This window comes from Ascaphus truei, chromosome 6 (assembly GCF_040206685.1).
Source record: "Ascaphus truei isolate aAscTru1 chromosome 6, aAscTru1.hap1, whole genome shotgun sequence".
NCBI lineage: Eukaryota > Metazoa > Chordata > Amphibia > Anura > Ascaphidae > Ascaphus > Ascaphus truei.
The window spans coordinates 128,789,857-128,810,139 of record NC_134488.1 but is presented as its reverse complement, the minus strand read 5'-3'; the positions used below and the strand labels follow the sequence as shown (position 1 = coordinate 128,810,139).

General features: G+C 41.7%; 1 protein-coding gene across 1 annotated transcript in view; it reads left to right on the top strand.

Moving 5' to 3' along the window:
- Positions 1 to 821: 821 nt before the first annotated feature.
- LOC142498163 (B-cell receptor CD22-like) overlaps positions 822 to 20,283 on the top strand; it is a 47,766-nt gene continuing 28,304 nt past the window's right edge. Inside the window, exons 1-6 of the mRNA XM_075606672.1 lie at positions 822 to 861; positions 1,264 to 1,557; positions 5,492 to 5,761; positions 13,904 to 14,260; positions 15,958 to 16,251; positions 18,851 to 19,126. Of these exons, the coding sequence (XP_075462787.1) occupies positions 822 to 861; positions 1,264 to 1,557; positions 5,492 to 5,761; positions 13,904 to 14,260; positions 15,958 to 16,251; positions 18,851 to 19,126 (1,531 nt within the window). The remainder of the gene's footprint in view (positions 862 to 1,263; positions 1,558 to 5,491; positions 5,762 to 13,903; positions 14,261 to 15,957; positions 16,252 to 18,850; positions 19,127 to 20,283) is intronic.

The following is a 20,283-nucleotide window of genomic DNA, read 5'->3' as shown; positions in this document are numbered from 1 at the left end:
CGGCCAGAGGTTGGGCCCAATTTGTAGCAGAGTCCGGGACCCTTGTTCCGTCTTCAATCGCCTCCCCCCCTCGACAGCCCTGGGTTTGGATTTTTGACCACCTGAACCTGCCCTTCCTATCTAAGAAGTATATTGTGGTCAATTTATAAAGTTCTTTTAATTCTATAAACCGGTTCCACTTGTTTTGTTGCAATAGAGAAAGTCAGATACCATGTGTCCCGTTCCCAAGAGTCGGAGACTGAGTCCTTGATAACCGACTGTCTGCAGTATTCATTCTTTTTTTTTCAACATGGATTTACTTATTTCACTGTAAACTGTATTTTTTTTTAGCAATGGCTTTACAACAGTAATTTGCAGAGATTATCACACACCAATACAAACTAATGTAACTGACTGATTTGGTTGATTGGTTGATGTTCATACTGTAGATTTTTTTTAAAACGCATTTGCAAAATTGTATGTTCTGCATTTTTAGGGGAGTATCTTGTGTATTTAGAACTGCGTGATCAATAACTCTTTTGGGGAGAATAATCAGAATGTTAGAATATTTCATATGACAATATCATAAGAATAAACTAAGCTAACTATTTAAAAAAAAATAGAAAATAAATCATTTCCTCAAAACTGCTTTTATTCCGAACCCGCCCTAAGTGAAATAGCGAAGGAGGGAAAGGGTATTAGGTAGTATCATACCTTTTTATTGTACCAACAAGTAGTTGGTAATAGTTGCCCCAAACTGCTTTTATCCCTCCAGTTCAGTATGTGGGGTCACATATCTGCCTCTGTGATTCTCCGCAGATGTCACATACTAGGTAAACAGTATGGGGCCTATTCATCAATCTGCGATAAAGGCATCTCCAGGTGAGAATGCAAGGATTTATATCTCACCATATTCTTTAAGTCCTTACTGCTTCTCCAACCCGGGAGAATGGCTTTTTATGCCATTTGGTTTTGCGGTTCCATGTGATATGCCAATGTAACAAATCCACAAAGTGGGAGAGAGTTAAATGAATAAGCTCTGACATTTTAGCTTCATCACATTTCTGAACAAGGAAATGCCACAGTATGTGTGGGGGAAATTATTATTGTAATGAAATGTTAAGCATAACTATGTCTGTGCAGCCACACACGAAGAACCCCATGTGTAATAATACTGATAATATGCCTGCAAATAATACTATCATGGCAAATAATGAAGATTTTCAGACATTTGTCTGATTCATTTATAATATTGTAAATAGTCAATTTTGCAATTTCCCTCAGATGCCCCGTATGAGCCATTATTAACTGGACAGTGGGATCTGATCGAAGGGAAAACTGTCTCCATCACCTGCTCTGTAGAACATACCTGTGCCTCCAATCCCCCTTCTGTGCAATGGAACAAGGCTGGTCACAGTATCACTGTACATCATGAAGACCTCACTGGAGGAAATTGGACAGTTATATCAAAAATTAAATATTTCCCTCACTATCAGGATGATAAAACACAGCTGGAATGCACAGCTACATATCCAAATGGTCAACAAATACACAAAATACACACCTTATCCATTAAATGTAAGTAATTACTATATGTTACCTATACTCTTTATTGCTTTGCCTAACATAATAAATGCTATGAATTTAGTAATTACTTCAAGATTGTCAGAAGGAAGCGTACAATCCCTTGTAACTGACACAAACTGCTTTCTGTACTGTCTTCCTTAAACGTACTGCATGTAACCATGCGTAAAGTAAAGACATTTATTAAGGATGGGCACTTGCAATTGTTTTTTAGTTCTATATAATATCTGTGGTTTGATTTTTTTATTTGGTATTGCAAAAACTCGATTTGTTTAGTTTTGGTTAAAATGAATAAAATCATAAAAACAATTAGGAAACTAACAAGTGTAGTTTGATACATTGCATATACCTTCATAATAGTGCACAGAGAGAGGGTTAGATGGTGTTATCTGTATGCCAACCAGTATACCCAAAACTAGTGTAACCAACAGACTCTGGCAACTAAACTAGAGTAGAAAGTGGTCAGATGGTGCTATTTGTATGTCAACCAGTATACCACTATCTCCAACACCAATGTACTGTAATTGAAAAGTGTTAAACCCTTTGGGTTCGGATTGGCGACTACAGTATACTGTACTAGGATATAGTAAAAAGATGTCAGATGGTGCTAAATTGTCTGGTATACTATCAGAAAGTAAAGCGAGATCAGATGCTGCTATCTGTATTCCAACTACTTTCCCATGTGTAACTGTTAAAAAAACTGGAAAGTATTTTTTCATTGTTTTTATTTATTTTTATGTTTGTGATTGCCCATTGACTGATAATGTATTCATCTGTGCCCCTTTAGGGTACAGATAATTACAGTGACAACCAATGCATTTTTTGGCAAATGCTTATTTTGAATTGATTGTATTTATTTTCTATTTGTTTTTATTGTTTGGATTCAATTGTTTGGGATTTGGATTGCTTGTTTTTAGTACGTTTTAGGATTTGTTAGCATTTTAAATTCATTAATTTTTTTGTTGGCTAGTGTTTAAAATGATTTAATTGTTTTGTTGGTTAGTAATTTTATTGATTGATTGGTTGGCTAGTGCTTTTATGTATTTATTTTATTATTTGGCTAGTCCTTTTATTTACAGTATTTAATTGGTTGGCTAGTGCTTTTATTTAGTTAATTGGTTGGCTAGTGCTTTGATTTATTTAATTGGGGTATTTAGGTGCTTGTGTATATCTTTTATTATTGTGTATTTTTGGCCTTCATGCTTTTTTATTAGACTGACCATTGACTGCTATAGTGTCTTATCATGGCAATATTATATGGGTATGATGTACCACTGCAAATCAATGGCTGGAGGGTGGGTATAGTGGTCCCAAGGTGGGTGGTTAGGCCTCCCGGGTGGGTAGCGGGGGAGGTTGGGTTAACCCCTTAATTACTATAGCGGTTATTAATCTTTAAGGTGATTAAAGGGTTAGGGGCCATTAGATTGTATTTTTTCTTGTATTATTTCTGGCAACAGAGGACATGGACCTGCAGAATGCTAATGAGGTCCCCCTCAACATGGCAGGGGTAAGTAGAAAGTTTTGGGCAGACACTTCTCTACTGTACCAAGTACATCAGAATCAGCATTTTCTAATCTATGCTCCAATATTGGATAATTTACCATTGAAGAACAAGCTGCCTTAGTTGACCTTACCAACTTAGCTGATGAAGGCTATATGGATGCCCATATTGAGTTTCCAGTGAATCATACCAGCTATAAGCCTCGATCAGTTTTTTACCCATACCATTCTCGGGGTCACTTTATCGAGATCTTTAACAAATTGGTAGAGAAGGACTTTGGGGAACTATGTTTATCACATGAAGGGAGCTATAGATATACCAATAACGTAACTGCTCAAGAAAAACAGGCATTACGACAATTAAATACCAACCAGGATGTCATTTTACGAGAGGCAGATAAAGGTGGGGCCATCGTCCTTCAAAATAGGACTGATTATTGTAAGGAAGCTATGGGATTGCTATCTGATAGCAAATCATATTGCAAATTATTAAAAGATCCAACCACACATTATCAAGTAGATCTAAAATTGTTCTTGGATGGGGCACGAAAGTCAGGGGTCTTGAACAAAGGAGAATATGATTATCTCCTTTGTACTGCTCCCACCATCCCCATTCTTTATCACTTACCTAAAATTCACAAGTCACTTACAGATTCACCTGGGCGTCCTATTATTTCTGGTATCAATTCTCTTACAGCTAACATTTCTCAATATGTGGACATATTTTTACAACCACTTGTGCCCACACTCCCTTCACATAAATTAGACACTACTTCGGTTCTCACTTTACTTACTGATTTTCCTTGGGTTAACACATATTTATTGGCCACCTTAGATGTCCAGGCACTCTATACATCTATACCACATCAGGGTGGACTGGAGGCTATAGATTTTTATTTAGCACTTCACGATACACTTCCACTCACTCAACATCACTTTATTCACGACTCTATTGAATTTATTCTTCAACACATGCATGTCTTGTTTGCCTTGTGCACATGTTCCGCAGGCATCGGTAGTGATTGAGATCCTTGGTAGTGCCAGTTACTTTGTAGCTTTTCCACAAGGCATCACTGAACTGGTAGAGTGTTATAAGGTCAGTTGTAATCTATGGAAGGTGGGCCCCCTGTACTCTTATTCTACATAGTGGAGCATGGGTATCACAGAGTTTTAAGAACTCGGATTGGAAATAGTCGAGAAGAGAATCAGGTACGGGAATTAAGAATCTGTGCCAAATATAACAACATTGTTAACATCTTCACGTGATAATACTCTATAATCAACATAGCAGGAGAGGCAATAGAATGTGAAAATTATCACATATCACACAGAAAAGTGATTAATTAGACACTCCCACAGAGAGTAGTCACTAACCATAGTGACAAAGATAAGTGCAAAAAATGCAAAGTGAACAATTAGTGCGATAATGCCAATAAATGCTATAGATACATATATTGTGCAAAAAATGGCCAGTGAGACAAAAAATAAAGTTGTAACTCCCTGGTCAGACACTTTGGTAGGGACTGTCTTCACTGGTCCCAAACATTGCAATTCTTCTCACCATCCAGGAGGAGCATAGGAGAAAAAGCAACAAAAAACAATATCTAAGTGCAGATGTTTCTTAATAAAACAAAGTACATGTGAGTCTTGGCTCCTATGGAGTGCCTACACACAGTGTGCTGAAAAAAAAAGCGCAATTCCAAAAATGTGTCTTCTTGTGTAGATACTCAGGAGAGATGTACTTCAGTGCAGGAAAGAAATACACGCGGTATCCATCGGAAGTGACGTAGCGAAACCGGCGATCAACGCCAGCAAGGAGGCCAAGAGCTGGGAAGGGTTCCCCAGGCTACTGGCATCACAGAGGAGACGGAGGCAGTGAGCGGTTCAACTCAAGATGTCCTAATATTTGTGATAACTGCATTTTATTATCGTACATACTAAGTGCAATTTTTCTTTTCTTTTAATATAATATACTTTTATTTACTGATCTGCGCTATGGATTGTATTTCTATCCTGCACTGACGTACATCTCTCCTGAGAATCTACACAAGCACAGACTTAGTCACAGTTTTGGAGTAGCACTTTTATTTTCAGCACACTGTGAGTAGGCACTCCATAGGAGCCAAGACTCACATGTACTTTCTGTTTTTTATTAAGAAACATCTGCACTTAGATATAGTTTTTTGTAGATGTTTCTGCCATGATCCCACTGGATTGCGAGAAGGATCATTATCACACAGACATGCTGACCAGCTGCAATGATTCTGATAGTATAAGCAGAACTCGGTGGCAAATTCTACATTTAACCCGCTCTGTGTGATTAGCCGTCCTTACACACTGCTTCCTGTCAAATTAGATTGATACTTAATTACTGAATATTAATTGTAACATGAAGCAATATTTAAAAGATACCTTTTTCTCCTAACAGATTCTCCTAAGAACACAACTATCACATTACTGCAGAGCAAGGAGATAAAGGAAGGAGACGATGTGACTTTAATTTGTACAAGCCAGGCTAACCCCGATGTGAATGCTTACACATGGTACAAAGTTGGGGATGACACACAGGCTGTGTTACAGGACCACGGTCAGCACATAACTCTGAGGAACGTGAGCCGGGAGAATGAGAAATATTACTGCTCTGTAATGAATGACCTGGGAAGAGGGAATTCCTCCATACTGGAGATACCGGTGATGTGTAAGTAAATGCTGTAAGAAACACAATGTTTAGTGGTAAATAGGATTATATAAGTAAACATTATCTATGTATTATGTAGTTATGGGGCAAGAGTCCCAAAAACAGTGCTCAATCTCGTTCAGAACTTCAGTAGATAATAAAAATCCTTATTTTGTTGTGGAGTCAGCCTATAACCATAACTTTTTAGGTATTGGACCCAGTGCTTTTCACATGAATCTATCACATATGACAAATAACATGAATGAGGGTTAACGTACCGTTACTTTGTAGGATTGCGCCCTACATGACCCTTGTGTTGCCGCACTGTTACCGGTCATCCAGTCTCAATGAAGGGAGACATACAATACTCACATATGGCTGTTCTCCTGTGCGTGCATCCACGCTCTGTTTGCAATATAACAGTAGGAAGGATCCGAAGATTCCAGCGGTGCACAGCTTGTAGAGATGAGAGACCAGCAAGGTGTAGATTAAAAATGAAATTTTATTGAAAAAACATATGGTATGGGGGACACACTCTGACGCGTTTCGGACCTGCGTGGTCCTTAATCATAGAGCTGATTCGCGTCTCCATTACCCCCTGTCTTATAGTGTAAAACCCCTCCCCCTTGCGTCATTGCGCTGTGTGTTTTGGCGCGAAAAATCGATAACTAGTCTATACCTAACAGCTGTGTATGCGCGCGTGTTGGAGGGTGCAGTGAATATTAATTAGCCATGTGTTGTTCTCTACTATCAACACACCGCACGCACGCTGTGGGTTGCTAAGTGACCGCAGTAAACACTGCCTACGTCATGACATTGCGTTTATCAGCGTAACCCTGTCCAGCGTGTGAGAATGTGCAGTGAATATAAATTAGCATGACGTAGGCAGTGTTTACTGCGGTCACTTAGCAACCCACAGCGTGCGTGCGGTGTGTTGATAGTAGAGAACAACACATGGCTAATTAATATTCACTGCACCCTCCAACACGCGCGCATACACAGCTGTTAGGTATAGACTAGTTATCGATTTTTCGCGCCAAAACACACAGCGCAATGACGCAAGGGGGAGGGGTTTTACACTATAAGACAGGGGGTAATGGAGACGCGAATCAGCTCTATGATTAAGGACCACGCAGGTCCGAAACGCGTCAGAGTGTGTCCCCCATACCATATGTTTTTTCAATAAAATTTCATTTTTAATCTACACCTTGCTGGTCTCTCATCTCTACAAGCTGTGCACCGCTGGAATCTTCGGATCCTTCTTACTATTATCTATGTATTGATGTAAGAATTATTTTATATTATCAATGGACTAAGGAAGGATAGTTTAAAAAGTGTAATTTCTGACTGGCACACACACCGCCAGTGACACTCACACTGAGAGTCACACTGATTACAAAGTGGGAAACTCCCACAAGCTAAACATTAATGTCCAGTTATCTGCACACAATGACAGCTGCTGTTTTGACGACAATTTACTAAAGAATGTACATTTGGTGCTGCCACCACAAAATGACAATTCCGCTGCAATTTAATAACCGGAGCTGCATTTATAAGAACCCAAATCCTCCAATATATTCCCACAGGTTAGACTTCAATACTTGGGCATTGTTGCATTCCCATACAATGTGCAACGCCCTGTATCGCCGGCTCTTCCACACGTTCTCCATAGCGGCCAGATCAGGAAACATTTAGGAGTAAAAGAGCCACTATCTTATTGTAATGTCATTTTAGATTAATTTAAAGTCTTGAAAATAATGGTATTATAAGCATTTATAACAATAGTAGTAGAGAATAACACTGCCCAGCAGGACTTCATCACATCCCCTTGGTAATAAAGGTGTCATACTGTGCCGAAAGTATCTTCCAGGTGTATTGGCTGTTAAACCATGCGGTTTGACTGGTAAATCGTGCAGCTGATCACTTTTTATTGAAGCGGTTTGCAATATAGAATAGGGTTTTTTTTCACATTTCATTCTGCTACTTCTGAACAAGTCTGACAACTTCGGAGCTACTGTACTAGAATAAGCCCCAGCGAGTTGCTGATAAAGAGTAACATCGCCCTCTAATGATGAATACCGTAACAGAGCACAGATGGGAGGTTCCTGATCTCACAGGGCACCCTATCGGGCTCCCCCATCTCCCTCGTCAATGTATATGCCCCCAAAGAAAACCATGTTTCATTCATCAAAAACTTATTTGACTCTCTAGACCAGTCCTCTCTGGCCTCATTACTCATAGCCGGAGACTTAAACATGGTCCTTTTACCAGATCATATTAAATCCACCTCACTGGCCACCCCCCATACTACCCAAACTCAAAAAAAAGCTAAATATTTAGAGAAATTTTAGAAAGTTTCTCTCTAGTCGATATATGGAGGGCCCAGCACCAAGGGAATTGGGACTACACGTTTCTCTCAGCCCCCACATCAGTCTTACTCGAGGATTGACTTTTTTCTAGGTATCAATAATGTTTTCCAGGCATCTACCCAGTCTAATATAGGTACAATTACATGGTCTGATCACATCCCTGTCGAACTAACCCTCTCTCTACCTTTCGTTAAAAGCAACACATATAAATGGAAGCTCAATGATTCCCTTCTAAATGATCTGAAAATAGTCCAGACAGTTAGTCAAAAACTCTCCACTTTTTTAAAAATAAATAAAGGATCAGTTTCAGCATCAGCAATGCTGTGGGAAGCACATAAAGCTTCAATAAGAGGGGATCTTATCTCTTTAGCCTCGTATAAGAAAAAAATGAAACTCAAAATACAAAAAGAGCTAAAATATAAGATCCTATATCTGGAAAAACAACATTAAAGTAAACCTTCCAAAAAATTATTCAAAATACTTAACAAAACGAGAGCAGAACTAAAACTATCACAGCTCGAAGAGGTGGAGAGTGCGTTAAAATGGACCAATCAAAGGTTCTATGACAGGGGCAATAAAGCAGACAGACTTTTGGTGGCAAAGCTAAGAGGTATAAAAGTTAAATCCCAAATTTCTTAGATACGCACCAAAGGCGGGCAGATCTCCTTTGTGGAGAAAGAAATTGCTCAGGAATTTGCTAATTGTTATGAGGAACTTTATAACCTTCATCTTCCAGGACAGGAACATAACAGTGCAAAAAAGTCTCACAATATCTTGCACAATGCAATCTGCCCTCCTTCACAGGGGAAGAGTTAGAGAAATTAAACAAAAAATCTCACAAGACGAGCTAGCGGAAGCCGTAAGTTCCCTTAAACTGGCCAAGACCCCTGGTCCAGATGGCTTCTCCAATATTTATTATAAGTCCTTTGTGCCGACTATCCCCCTATCTCCTGGATATGTTCAACTCCTTTATGGAAGGCGAACCGATCCCAGGCACAATTTAAAATTTGGCTTTATGGGTCCCTTTTTAGAGGGAGTCCGTGCTCTCTACCAAAACCCCACAGCATACATTTAACTACCGGGCAGACAACTAAACCCAATCCCTATTAAAAATGGGACCAGACAGGGTAGCCCCCTGTCCCCATTACTATTCGCAATCACAATTGAACCCTTAGCGGCCAAAATCAAAACCGAACCGAGCATAAAAGGTATTCCGATTGCTGGAACGGAATAGAAAATATCCTTATTTGTGGATGACGTGATTCTGACCCTCGCCGACCCCCTTATATCCCTCCCCAATCTTCAGAAATTACTAGATCAATTTATCCAAGTTTCTGATTACAAGATTAATATGGACAAATTGGAAGCTCTCAATCTCTCCCTACCAGAACCAATGTGGAAATTACTCCAATCTAAGTACAATTATAGGTGGAATTCTTCCCACATAAAATATCTAGGAGTTAAAATAACCAGCTCTTACAAATCCCTTTACCAATTTAATTTCCCCCCTTTATTTGACCAAATCAAAAAAGATTTAGACTCCTGGACTAACCACCAAATCTCTTGGTTCGGAAGAATCCTATCCTCCAAAATGAATGTCCTCCCTAGATTATTATACTTTTTCCAAAACCTCCCTGTTATGATGCCACTATCGGAATTAAAAAATATGCAATCTCAAATATTCCGGTTCATCTGTGGAGGTCGCAAACCTAGGGTCCCGAGGTCAGTCATGTTATCTTCAAAGGGGTGGGGCGGATTGGGGGCACCGACATGGTCAAACACTACCAAGCAGCTCAGCTGCATCAGGCGGTGGTCTGGAATAATGACCCGACCTCTTCCTGCTGGCTGGTGATAGACTATCATCACATGTCCCCCTCCCCACTCCCAGCTGTCCTATGTTCCCAAGTAAATAAAGAAAGAGGACCATGGAAATTTGATCTGAGAGCAATGAGATGCACATGGTCTATCTGGCTTAAAAACAAATGGAAGTACGGCCTTCCATCATCCCCCTCTCAACTCACCCCTATCTTCGGAAACCCAGAGTTCCCGCCTGGGTGTTCATGCAAACAATTTGGTCAATTTCAGGAATTAAACATTGGGATGGTTGCAGACATGCTGAAGAAGGAGGAAATTCTGTCCTTCTAAGAGCTTCAAGACAAGTACCAGTCACGTGACCTCCACCTATTTCAATTTCTACAAATCAGACATTTTCATTTAGCTCTCTCAAAACTCCAAATTTCCTGCCCTAACCAAATTGGAATCTTTCTGTATCAAAGGTACATATCATAGAGGATTGATCTCCGAGATCTACAGGGGGATGGAGTCGACACAGAGTACCCCGTTGCACGCCTATATGCATAAGTGGAGTGCTGATCTAAATGTACAAATGGATATTGATGACTGGGAAGATGTATGGGAATCAGCCACCAAAACATCAATTTGTACCATAACAAAAGAGAATACACACACACACACACACTCTTACACACTTTTACATACTCTCACACACTCTTACACACACTTACACACTCTCACACACTCTTACACACTCTCACACACACTCTTACACAATCTCTCTCTCACACACACACACATAATTGTCTCTGTATACATTAGCAGGTGATGGCAGTATGCCTGCTTTCCGGTAGACGAGGAGATAACCAGCTGATTAACAATCCACAGGTACTCCTAGTTAAGCTAGCTCACCTGCTTTAAAAACAGGAAAAGGAAATGCCTCTTGGGCGGAAGTCTCTCTCAGGCACTGAGAGAGGACAGAGTAGTGCTGACAGACAGACAGACAAACAGGCACAGGCTGCTCATATTGATTATGTTCAAGGGGAAATAAAGCTCCCAGGTAAGGAGCCAACTGAGGTTATTGAACATTGTTGGTCTGGTCTAGGCTAGCTAGCCAGCCAGGTAGATAGGCTGCACTATTTTTTAGTTAGTTACCTGACCGGGGATAGGTTTTTGTTTATGTTTATTTTACTTAAAGGGACAGAACAACATTTGTTTTGTTATACTTTTGGACAAATAAATCCACCAGAATATTATTTCACAAGAAGAATTGTGTTGTCTTCTCACTAACTACGGTCATCCAGCCACAAAACACACACTTTTACACACACTCTCGCACACACACTCACACACTCTCACACTTACACTCAAACACACACATACACACACACACACACACACACACAAACACACACACTCTTACACACTCTCTCTCACACACATACACACTTTTACACTCTCACAGACACACACACACACACACAAACGGTGATCAGACACAAGGGGGGCCAATCGAAGCGGGGGGGGGCAAAATCGGAGCAGTGGGCGGAAATTGGAGCAGGGGGGGGCAAAAACAGAGCAGGGAGGGCCAAATTGTACATGAGGGGTCCAAATTGGACATGGGGGGCCAAATTGAACCTGGTGGGGTGGCAAATTGGACCGGGGAGGCCAAATCGGATCAGGGGGGGCAAATCGGACCAGGGGGGGGCAAATCGGACATGGGAGGGCAAATTGGACAATGGGGGGGGGGGAAATCAGAGCTAAGGGAGGCATGGAGCCATTCTCACCTTACTCGCTCAATGCAGGAAAAGGTGCCTCTTCACTTTGCAGCTTACATAGAGATTGGCTGCACGCCAACCAATCAGGTGGGGGCGTTTTTATTTATTTATTTATTTTCCCTCAGTGCCTGGCAGACCCCCTGTTGGTGGCTCTGACCGCCCGCGCCCCCCTTAAATAATCCTGCTCCCCCCCAGGGCCCCAGTTTGCGCACCGCTCAGAGGTTTTGCGCGACTCACCTACACACTGCAGCCAACACACTAACGTGTCGCGACACACAGTTTGGAAAGCTCTGGCCTAAACTGTCCCTCTCAACTGTCTTAATCTTAACTGTCATACTTCTCACAGCCTCACTGGTTGCCTAGCAACATGTTAACTGCAGACTGAAGCTGTGACATACTCCCATGGAAAAAGTAAGGGGACTTATCTATCTCCTACAAGTGCCTCTCATCACTGTCCTCCCTTTCCCTCTCCTACAACTGCCTCTCCTCACTGTCCTCCCTGTCCCTCTCCTCAACTGATTACTGCATAAACTGTCCCTTTTTTTTAAAATGTCAGCGCGAGCTCTCCCTCGCTTCAAACTGCCTTAACTGCAAATGCAGCCACCCTACTGGTTAAGCCGCCGCAAGTGACTTTCCCCTGAGGTTCATGTGTCTTTTAGTCCCTGCGCGGAGCCTTTCCTGTAATGGCCGCCGCACCTGCACTTCTCTGCGCATGCGTCACCTACTTCGCATGCGCGGCAAATCACAACATGGCCGACGCGAGCCCTCCCGCGCATCTGCGCATGCGCGTAAGCGTGCATAACAAACATGGTGGCACCCTGCAGAGGGAGCCACCGCTGCCACCGGCAACAGTATCCCACAGCAGCGGAGGTAAGGGGGGGAAACAGAGGACCGGGGTGCCAGAAGGGACCTGGGTACACATGTAAAAAGCGGGGAGAAAAATAACATGAGAATGGGGAGCAGCAGTAAAGTTGAGGAAGGAGCATATCAGTGTAATGGTGTTTCTGGACTCTCCTGACCCACCCAATCTAAGATTGGCCCCTGTGGTCTAACCGGTCCCCATTACATGGTTGTGTCTGGTGGTGCACCTGTTGGCTACAGGACTCCTGAGTCTCCCGCATGATGGTGTAGGGGATTGTCAGCCCAGACAGGCAGCTGAGGTATTGTGTGTGAGTCCTACCTACATACGATAAAGCACCTCCACCTCATCAGGATCTCTGCGTCACCAGGGAGATGGTTCTGATGAGGACCTCCGCGGTGGTGCCTTTCGCTGCTGAGTAACTCCACACTCACACATGAGGGTTTTGATGAATAAGGGCATCTTTATTGACGGTTCAGGCAGACTGCCCTTTGCAGCGGTCAGCTCAGCCGCTCATCTTTCCACAGCCCTGTCTTTCAGAAGAATCTGCCCTCCCAATGGAGTTGGATCACCTCTCCCCTCCGGGAGATCACCACCTGTGCCAGGTCCCTGGACACAGTGTAGCTACTCTCTCTGGGCCTACCAGCCTTACTTCTGCAGACCTTGATTACATCAACTGCTTACTAGTGAACAACACTCTTGAACTTGAACAACTTTGGGCAGTGCTGTGTCTTATATATCTCAGAGAATAGCCACACCCCCTGTGTCACTAACAGTGGACACAGAGTATGTTAACACTCCCCTGGTGTACATATTACACCTCACCAGGGTGTGAGGGAAAACCTCCATGATTGATGCTGGCAATCCTGTATATTTACCAGGCTTACTGCCAGCATTAGAAAGAACTGTATACCATTTTTAAACATGGCTATATCAGTATTGTGGAATATGTAACTGCAGATAACATTGCACTTTAACTGATCACTAACCACAGGATATTATTACCGGTCCCAGCACCATCTGCAATTCCAAACACTTCTAATCTTTCATACCAGGGTCTCAAATTGGGTCTGGGGCATAATAGGTGCAAAAAATCAGCGAGATAGTCAAATAGTCCCTATCTGCCATCAATTTCTATGTATTTACTCTGCAGTATGTGCCTGTCATGTAAATACAAGAAAGTACATTTATTTGTTATTAGTATTTCATAGCTGAGTGTGAGTGTTGATGCTGCATACAGCTCATTGCATTGCAGGGAAGGGGTAATATATAAGATGCCTGTATTGCAGCTGGGGTGTTATCTTGCCTGCTGGGTGTAATATCTCTAATTACACTGCTGTGTCTTTCTCATGGGCTTTTCCAGGCTCAGGCTGTCAACGTTGGTCTTTTTCATTCCCACGACGATCCATTACAGCACTGAAGGGATCCTGTGTGGAGATCCCCTGCACATTCACCCGGCCCAAGGACACTGCAGAGATCAGTGTGATTTGGTACTTTTACCGTAGACGTAGTTACCCACAGGCTTTCAATAATAATAACCCCTCTGCAGTGGCATCGCAGTACCGGGGCCGCACCTCTCTGGTGGGAAATGCAACAAACAGCTGTTCGCTGAGGATTGAAGATTTTAGAACAAGTGATGGTGAATCATATTTTCCCGGGATAAATGAAGAAATAAACTCATTCAGACTTAATGGAGATTCTGTTCACATCCAAGTCACAGGTAAAATACTCAGTAATGTGTCTTTAATCAGTATAATATAAGGTGTCAGTATATATTTATCTCCCCTCTGTCTCATTCCTTCTCATCCTCAATCACCCTCTCCATCAATTACCCCACTCTCACTCAATCCCTCCTCCCCCCTCACATGTATTTCTCTCCCTCGCACCTCACTCTTACTCCCTCTTTTCCACACTCACTCACCCCCTCTCTTACACCAACTCTCTCCTCTCACTCTCCCCCCCTCCATCAATTACCCCACTTTCACTCAATCCCTCCCCACCTCGCATTTATTTCTCCCGTGTGTCTCACTCATTTGCCCATTTTTCCTCACTCACCCCTACACCCTCTTTTCCTCACTCCCCCCTCTCTTACACCCACCTCTCACTCTCCCCCCTCCATCAATTAGCCCACTCACTCACTCCCCCCTCATCAGTCATTCCTCCCTGGCCCGATGTCAACTAGAGGACCGGCGGGCAGAGGTCGGGCCCAATTTGTAGCAGAGTCCGGGACCCTTGTTCCGTCTTCACCCCCCTCCCCCCCTCGACAGCCCTGGGTATGGATTTTTAACCACCTGGTCAATTTAAAAAGTCCTTTTAATTCTATAAACCGGTTCCACTTGTTTTGTTGAAATAGAGAAAGTCAGATACCATGTGTCCCGTTCCCAAGAGTCGGAGACTGAGTCCTTGATAACCGACTGTCTGCAGTATTCATTCTTTTTTTTTCAACATGGATTTACTTAGTTCCCTATAAACTGTATTTTTTTTAGCAATGGATTTACAACTGTGATTTGCAGAGATTATCACACACCAATGCAAACTAATGTAACTGACTGTTTTGGTTGATTGGTTGATGTTCATAGATTATATTAAGACACATTTGCAAAATTGTCTGTTCTGCATTTTTAGGGGAGTAGCTTGTGTATTAAGAACTGCGTGATCAATAACTGTTTTGGGGAGAATAATCAGAATGTTAGAATATTTCATATGACAATATCATAAGATAAACTAAGCTAACTATTTAAAAAAAAATAGAAAATAAATAATTTCCTCAAAACTGCTTTTATTCCAAACCCACCCTAAGTAAAATAGCAAAGGAGGGAAAGGGTATTAAGTGGTATCATACCTTTTTATTGTAGTTGATAATATTTGACCCAAACTGCTTTTATCCCTACAGTACAGTATGTGGGGTCACACGTCTGCCTCTGTGATTCTCCGCAGATGTCACATACTAGGTAAACAGTATGGGGCCTATTCATCACTCTGAGATAAGGGCATCTCCAGGTGAGAATGCAAGGATTTGCATCTCACCATATTCTTTAAATCCTTACTGCATCTCCAACCCGGGAGAATGGCTTTTTATGCCATTTGGTTTTGCGGTTCCATGTGATATGCCAATGTAACAAATCCGCAAAGTGGGAGAGACAGTTTAATGAATAAACTCCTAGGAATCTGACATTTTAGCTTCATGACATTTTTGAACACGGAAATGCCACAGTATGTGTGGGGGAAATTATTATTTTAAAGAAATATTAACCATAACTATGTCTGTGTAACTAAACACATGAAGAACCCCATGTGTGATAATACTGATATTATGCCTGCAAATAATATTATCATGGCAAATGATGAAGATTTCCAGACATTTGTCTTATTCATTTATAATATTGAAAAGAATCATTTTTGCAATGTTTCCCTCAGACGCCCCAGAGGAGCCATTATTAACTGGACAGTGGGATTTGGCCGAAGGGAAAACTGTCTCCATCACCTGCTCTGTAAGACACACTTGTGCCTCCAATCCCCCTTCTATGCAATGGAACAAGGCAGGTCACAGTATCAGTGTACGTCATGAAGACCTCACAGGAGGACTTTGGACAGTTATATCAGAAATTAAATATTACTCTCACTATCAGGATGATAAAACACAGCTGGAATGCACAGCTACATATCCAAATGGACAACAAATACACAAAATATGCACCTTATCCATTAAATGTAAGTAACTACTATATGTTACCTGTATTCTTTATTGCTTTGCCTAACATAATAAATGCTATGAATTTAGTAATTATCTTAAGATTGTCAGAATGAAGTGTACAATCCCTTGTTACTGACACAAACTGCTTTCTGTACTGTCTTACTTAAAGGTACTGCATGTAACCATGCTTAAAGTGAAGACATTTATTAAGGGTGGGCACTTGCAATTGTGTTTTGGTTCTATATAATATCTGTGGTTTTATTGTTTTATTTGGTATTGGAAAAACTCGATTTGTTAAGTTTTGGTTAAAATTAAAAAATTATAAAAACAATTAGGAAACTAACAAGTGTAGTTTACTGTACATTGTGCATATCTTCATAATAGTGCACAGAGAGAGGGTTAGATGCTGCTATCTGTATGCCACCCTGTCACGGTGGACCAGTACTTATAAAAGTGTTAATAGTTTTGGGATTCTCGATTGAACACAACAAGGAGGGCAAAATAAATTGTCATTTACACTGGCGACACACTTTATTCGAGCTCGGCTAGTCCCACGAATTCGGGTATACCCGGGTGTATTGAGGTTTGTGACTGTTTTCTGCCCGAGTGCATTGAGTTATTTTCCGGCAGGGATTGAAGCATTTTATTCCCGCTGGCTGCAATACTGCACAGTATATATATATATACTGCATTACAATTCATGAATTTATGCCATCTGGTAGACACGCGAAGCATTGCAGCCTATTAAATCCTAATCATTATCATTTAACAGATCAGCCGCCCATCAGCCAGGCATGAACCCAGGCTGGGAAGGCAAACACAACGGGGCTTGTCAGAGGTGAGGAGCGGCGCATTCCAGGTATCTGCCAGGTACATACCGGGTATTTGCTCGAATAAAGTGTGTCGGTGCAGTATTTCCTTAATAGACAAACACACAACAACCTCAGAATACCCTTAATACAACACTTACTGGGATGGGGAAATGAAATAAATTGTCCTTTGCACGAAAGCGGAAGAAAAAAAGTCTCTGGTTTAAAGTCCTCCTGGCTAGGTCGCAAGTTGCTGACCTAATATCTCTGCCAAATGAAAGAATTTTGTGTTAGTTCATTAGAATTTGTTAGGGAGACTCCAGGGCTCACGAATTCCTAAAGTTGGGGTAAATCCTTAGTTACGATGTTGTTAACCCCTTGCGTCCTGGAAACGCTACCGCTGTACTTGAACGGAATCTTGAGCAGAGCTTGGATAAGTCATGAATCACGCAGTGGATAGCTCGGCAGGCAGGTTTATAGGGTTCACAGACCTATCTCTAACATGCACGCCCAATCCCCTCCGTGGGAACATTTAACCCACCAAATCCCCGATTTGCCCGGAGTTTGCAGAACGGCCAAAAAGAGCTTTCCAGTTTGAAAAGTGCATGTGTCAGCCTGACACCTATGCGGTTCACCGTACCGGGGGTCCACCCTTAACTTGGCAACCCTCAGTCTAGGGTTTGGTCCCAAGGTGTCAATGGCTCATGCTGATACCGGGATCTGGCACTCAGCAACTTCCCGGTCATTTTCACACTTGGAATCTCTGAGGCTTTTCAACCCTGTACTTCACTACACTCAGAGTCTCCCACTTAGCAGGGGCTCTTTGAAGTGCAGGGAGAGAAATACCCTCAGCTCATTCACCCTTAGCATATTTACATACTAAAGGATTTTTCCCGGGCTTACAGAAAGTTTTTACCCGACTGTACATTTAAAACTAACAGTATATGACAATTTTTTAAAACAATGTGTTCTGCTTATGCCACTTTAATAAATTTGATTTTGCATGTGGGTGCATGGTTTCTTCATTCTGGGCTGCACTCCAAAAATCAGAGTGCTAGCCCCCTTGGTTCTCAAGTTAGTGTACTTAATTGAAAGGCTTCTATTGTGGTTTCCCTGGTTAACCAAGTTCTCACGGCAATAGACTTCCCCCATTCAAGTTAAGAACAATTTGTTAACAAGATGAGAGATACATTTTGACAGCATCCACTTCAGATTTAACTGCAAGCCACTTATTCAATTGACATCGCGGTTACGAGGTCTAGGGTTTAGAAATGAATACCCATTCTTCAAAGAAGACCTCCCATAAAAAGCCACGCTTCTTCAATCAGCGCTTGGTTCCATGCTCACAACGCCATCTTGTACAGTTTGTATGCATTCCTATTACTGCAGGCAGGGAACAGGCTGCAAAATGGGGACAACAAGACTGGGACAGGGGCAAATACATCAGGGTAATGCATATACTTTTAACCCCTTCATTCCCAATGCGAGTTAGGGTTAATCAGCCGGGTATAATGCCTTTATTAATTGCCTGATTAACCCTCTCATCGCCACACACCTAGTATACCCCAAACTAATGTAACCAACAGTCTCTGATTGGCAACTAAACTAGAGTAGAAAGTGGTCAGATGGTGCTATTTGTATGCCAACAAGTATACCCACTATCCCCAACACCAACGTACTGTAATTGAAAAGTGTTAAACCACTTGGCTCGGATTGGCGACTACAGTAAAATGCGGATCCGCGTTGTAGCGGATCGCACTATAACGAAGTTGAGCTGTATTTATAAGATACTTTTTTCTCCTCACAGATTCTCCTAAGAACACATTGATCACATTACTGCAGAGCAAGGAGATAAAGGAAGGAGATGATGTGACTTTAATGTGTACTAGCCAGGCTAACCCCAATGTAAATAATTACACATGGTACAAAGTTGGGGATGACACACAGGTTGTGTTACAGGACCATAACCATAATCAGCACATAACTCTGAGGAACGTGAGCCGGGAGAATGAGAAATATTACTGCTCTGCAATGAATGACGTGGGAAGAGGGGATTCCTCCATACTGGAGATACCGGTGATGTGTAAGTAAATTCTGTAAGAAACACAATGTTTAGTGGTAAATAGGATTATATAAAAAAACATTATCTATGTATTGATGTAAGAATTATTTTATATTATCAATGGACTAAGGAAGGACAATTTAGAAAAGTGTATTTTCTGACTGGCACACACACCGCCAGTGACACAAACATTGAGAGTCACACCAATTACAAAGTGGGAAACGCCCACAAGCTAAACATTAATGTCCAGTTACCTGCACACACTGACAGCTGCTGTTTTGACGACAATTTACTAAAGAATGTACATTTGGTGCTGCCACCACAAAATGACAATTCTGCTGCAATTTAATAACCGGAGCTGCATTTATAAGAACCCAAATCCTCCAATATATTCCCACAAGTTAGACTTCATTACTTGTGCATTGTTGCATTCCCATACAATGTGCAACGCCCTGTATCGCCGGCTCTTCCACACGTTCTCCATAGGGGCCAGATCGGGAAACATTTAGGAGTAAAAGAGCCACTATCTTATTGTAATGTCATTTTAGATTAATTTAAAGTCTTGAAAATATTTGTATTATAAACATTTATAACAAGATTAGTAGTAGAGAATAACACTGCCCAGCAGGACGTAATCACATCCCCTTGGTAACATTAGGTGTCATACTGTGCCGAAAGTATAATCCAGGAGTATTGGCTGTTAAACCATGCGGTTTGGCTGTTAAATCGTGCAGCTGATCACTTGTTATTGAAGCGGTTTGCAATATAGAATAGGGGTTTTCTCACATTTCATTCTGCTACTTCTGAACAAGTCTGACAACTTCAGAGCTACTGTACTAGAATAAACCCCAGAGAGTTGCTAAAGAGTAACATCGCCCTCTAATGATGAATACCATAACAGAGCACACCCTCAGCTATATAACACCATGACTAAAAAATAGGACGCTTAGGCACAGCAGAGGGGGGGGGGGGGGGAGAATTGTTACCTCTGGTATTGACCCAAGATTAATTTTCCTTTATCCTTTTCTGTCATTATTGGTGTACAAAGTAAAGTAAATGAATCGGAGCACTACTCTGAGCACCATTGTTTGTCATCACATGTCTGTCATTTATTATTATTCCACTGTGTTGGCCGTCACTTTAATAGTATGCTATAAATGTAACGTTGTATGTAGCCC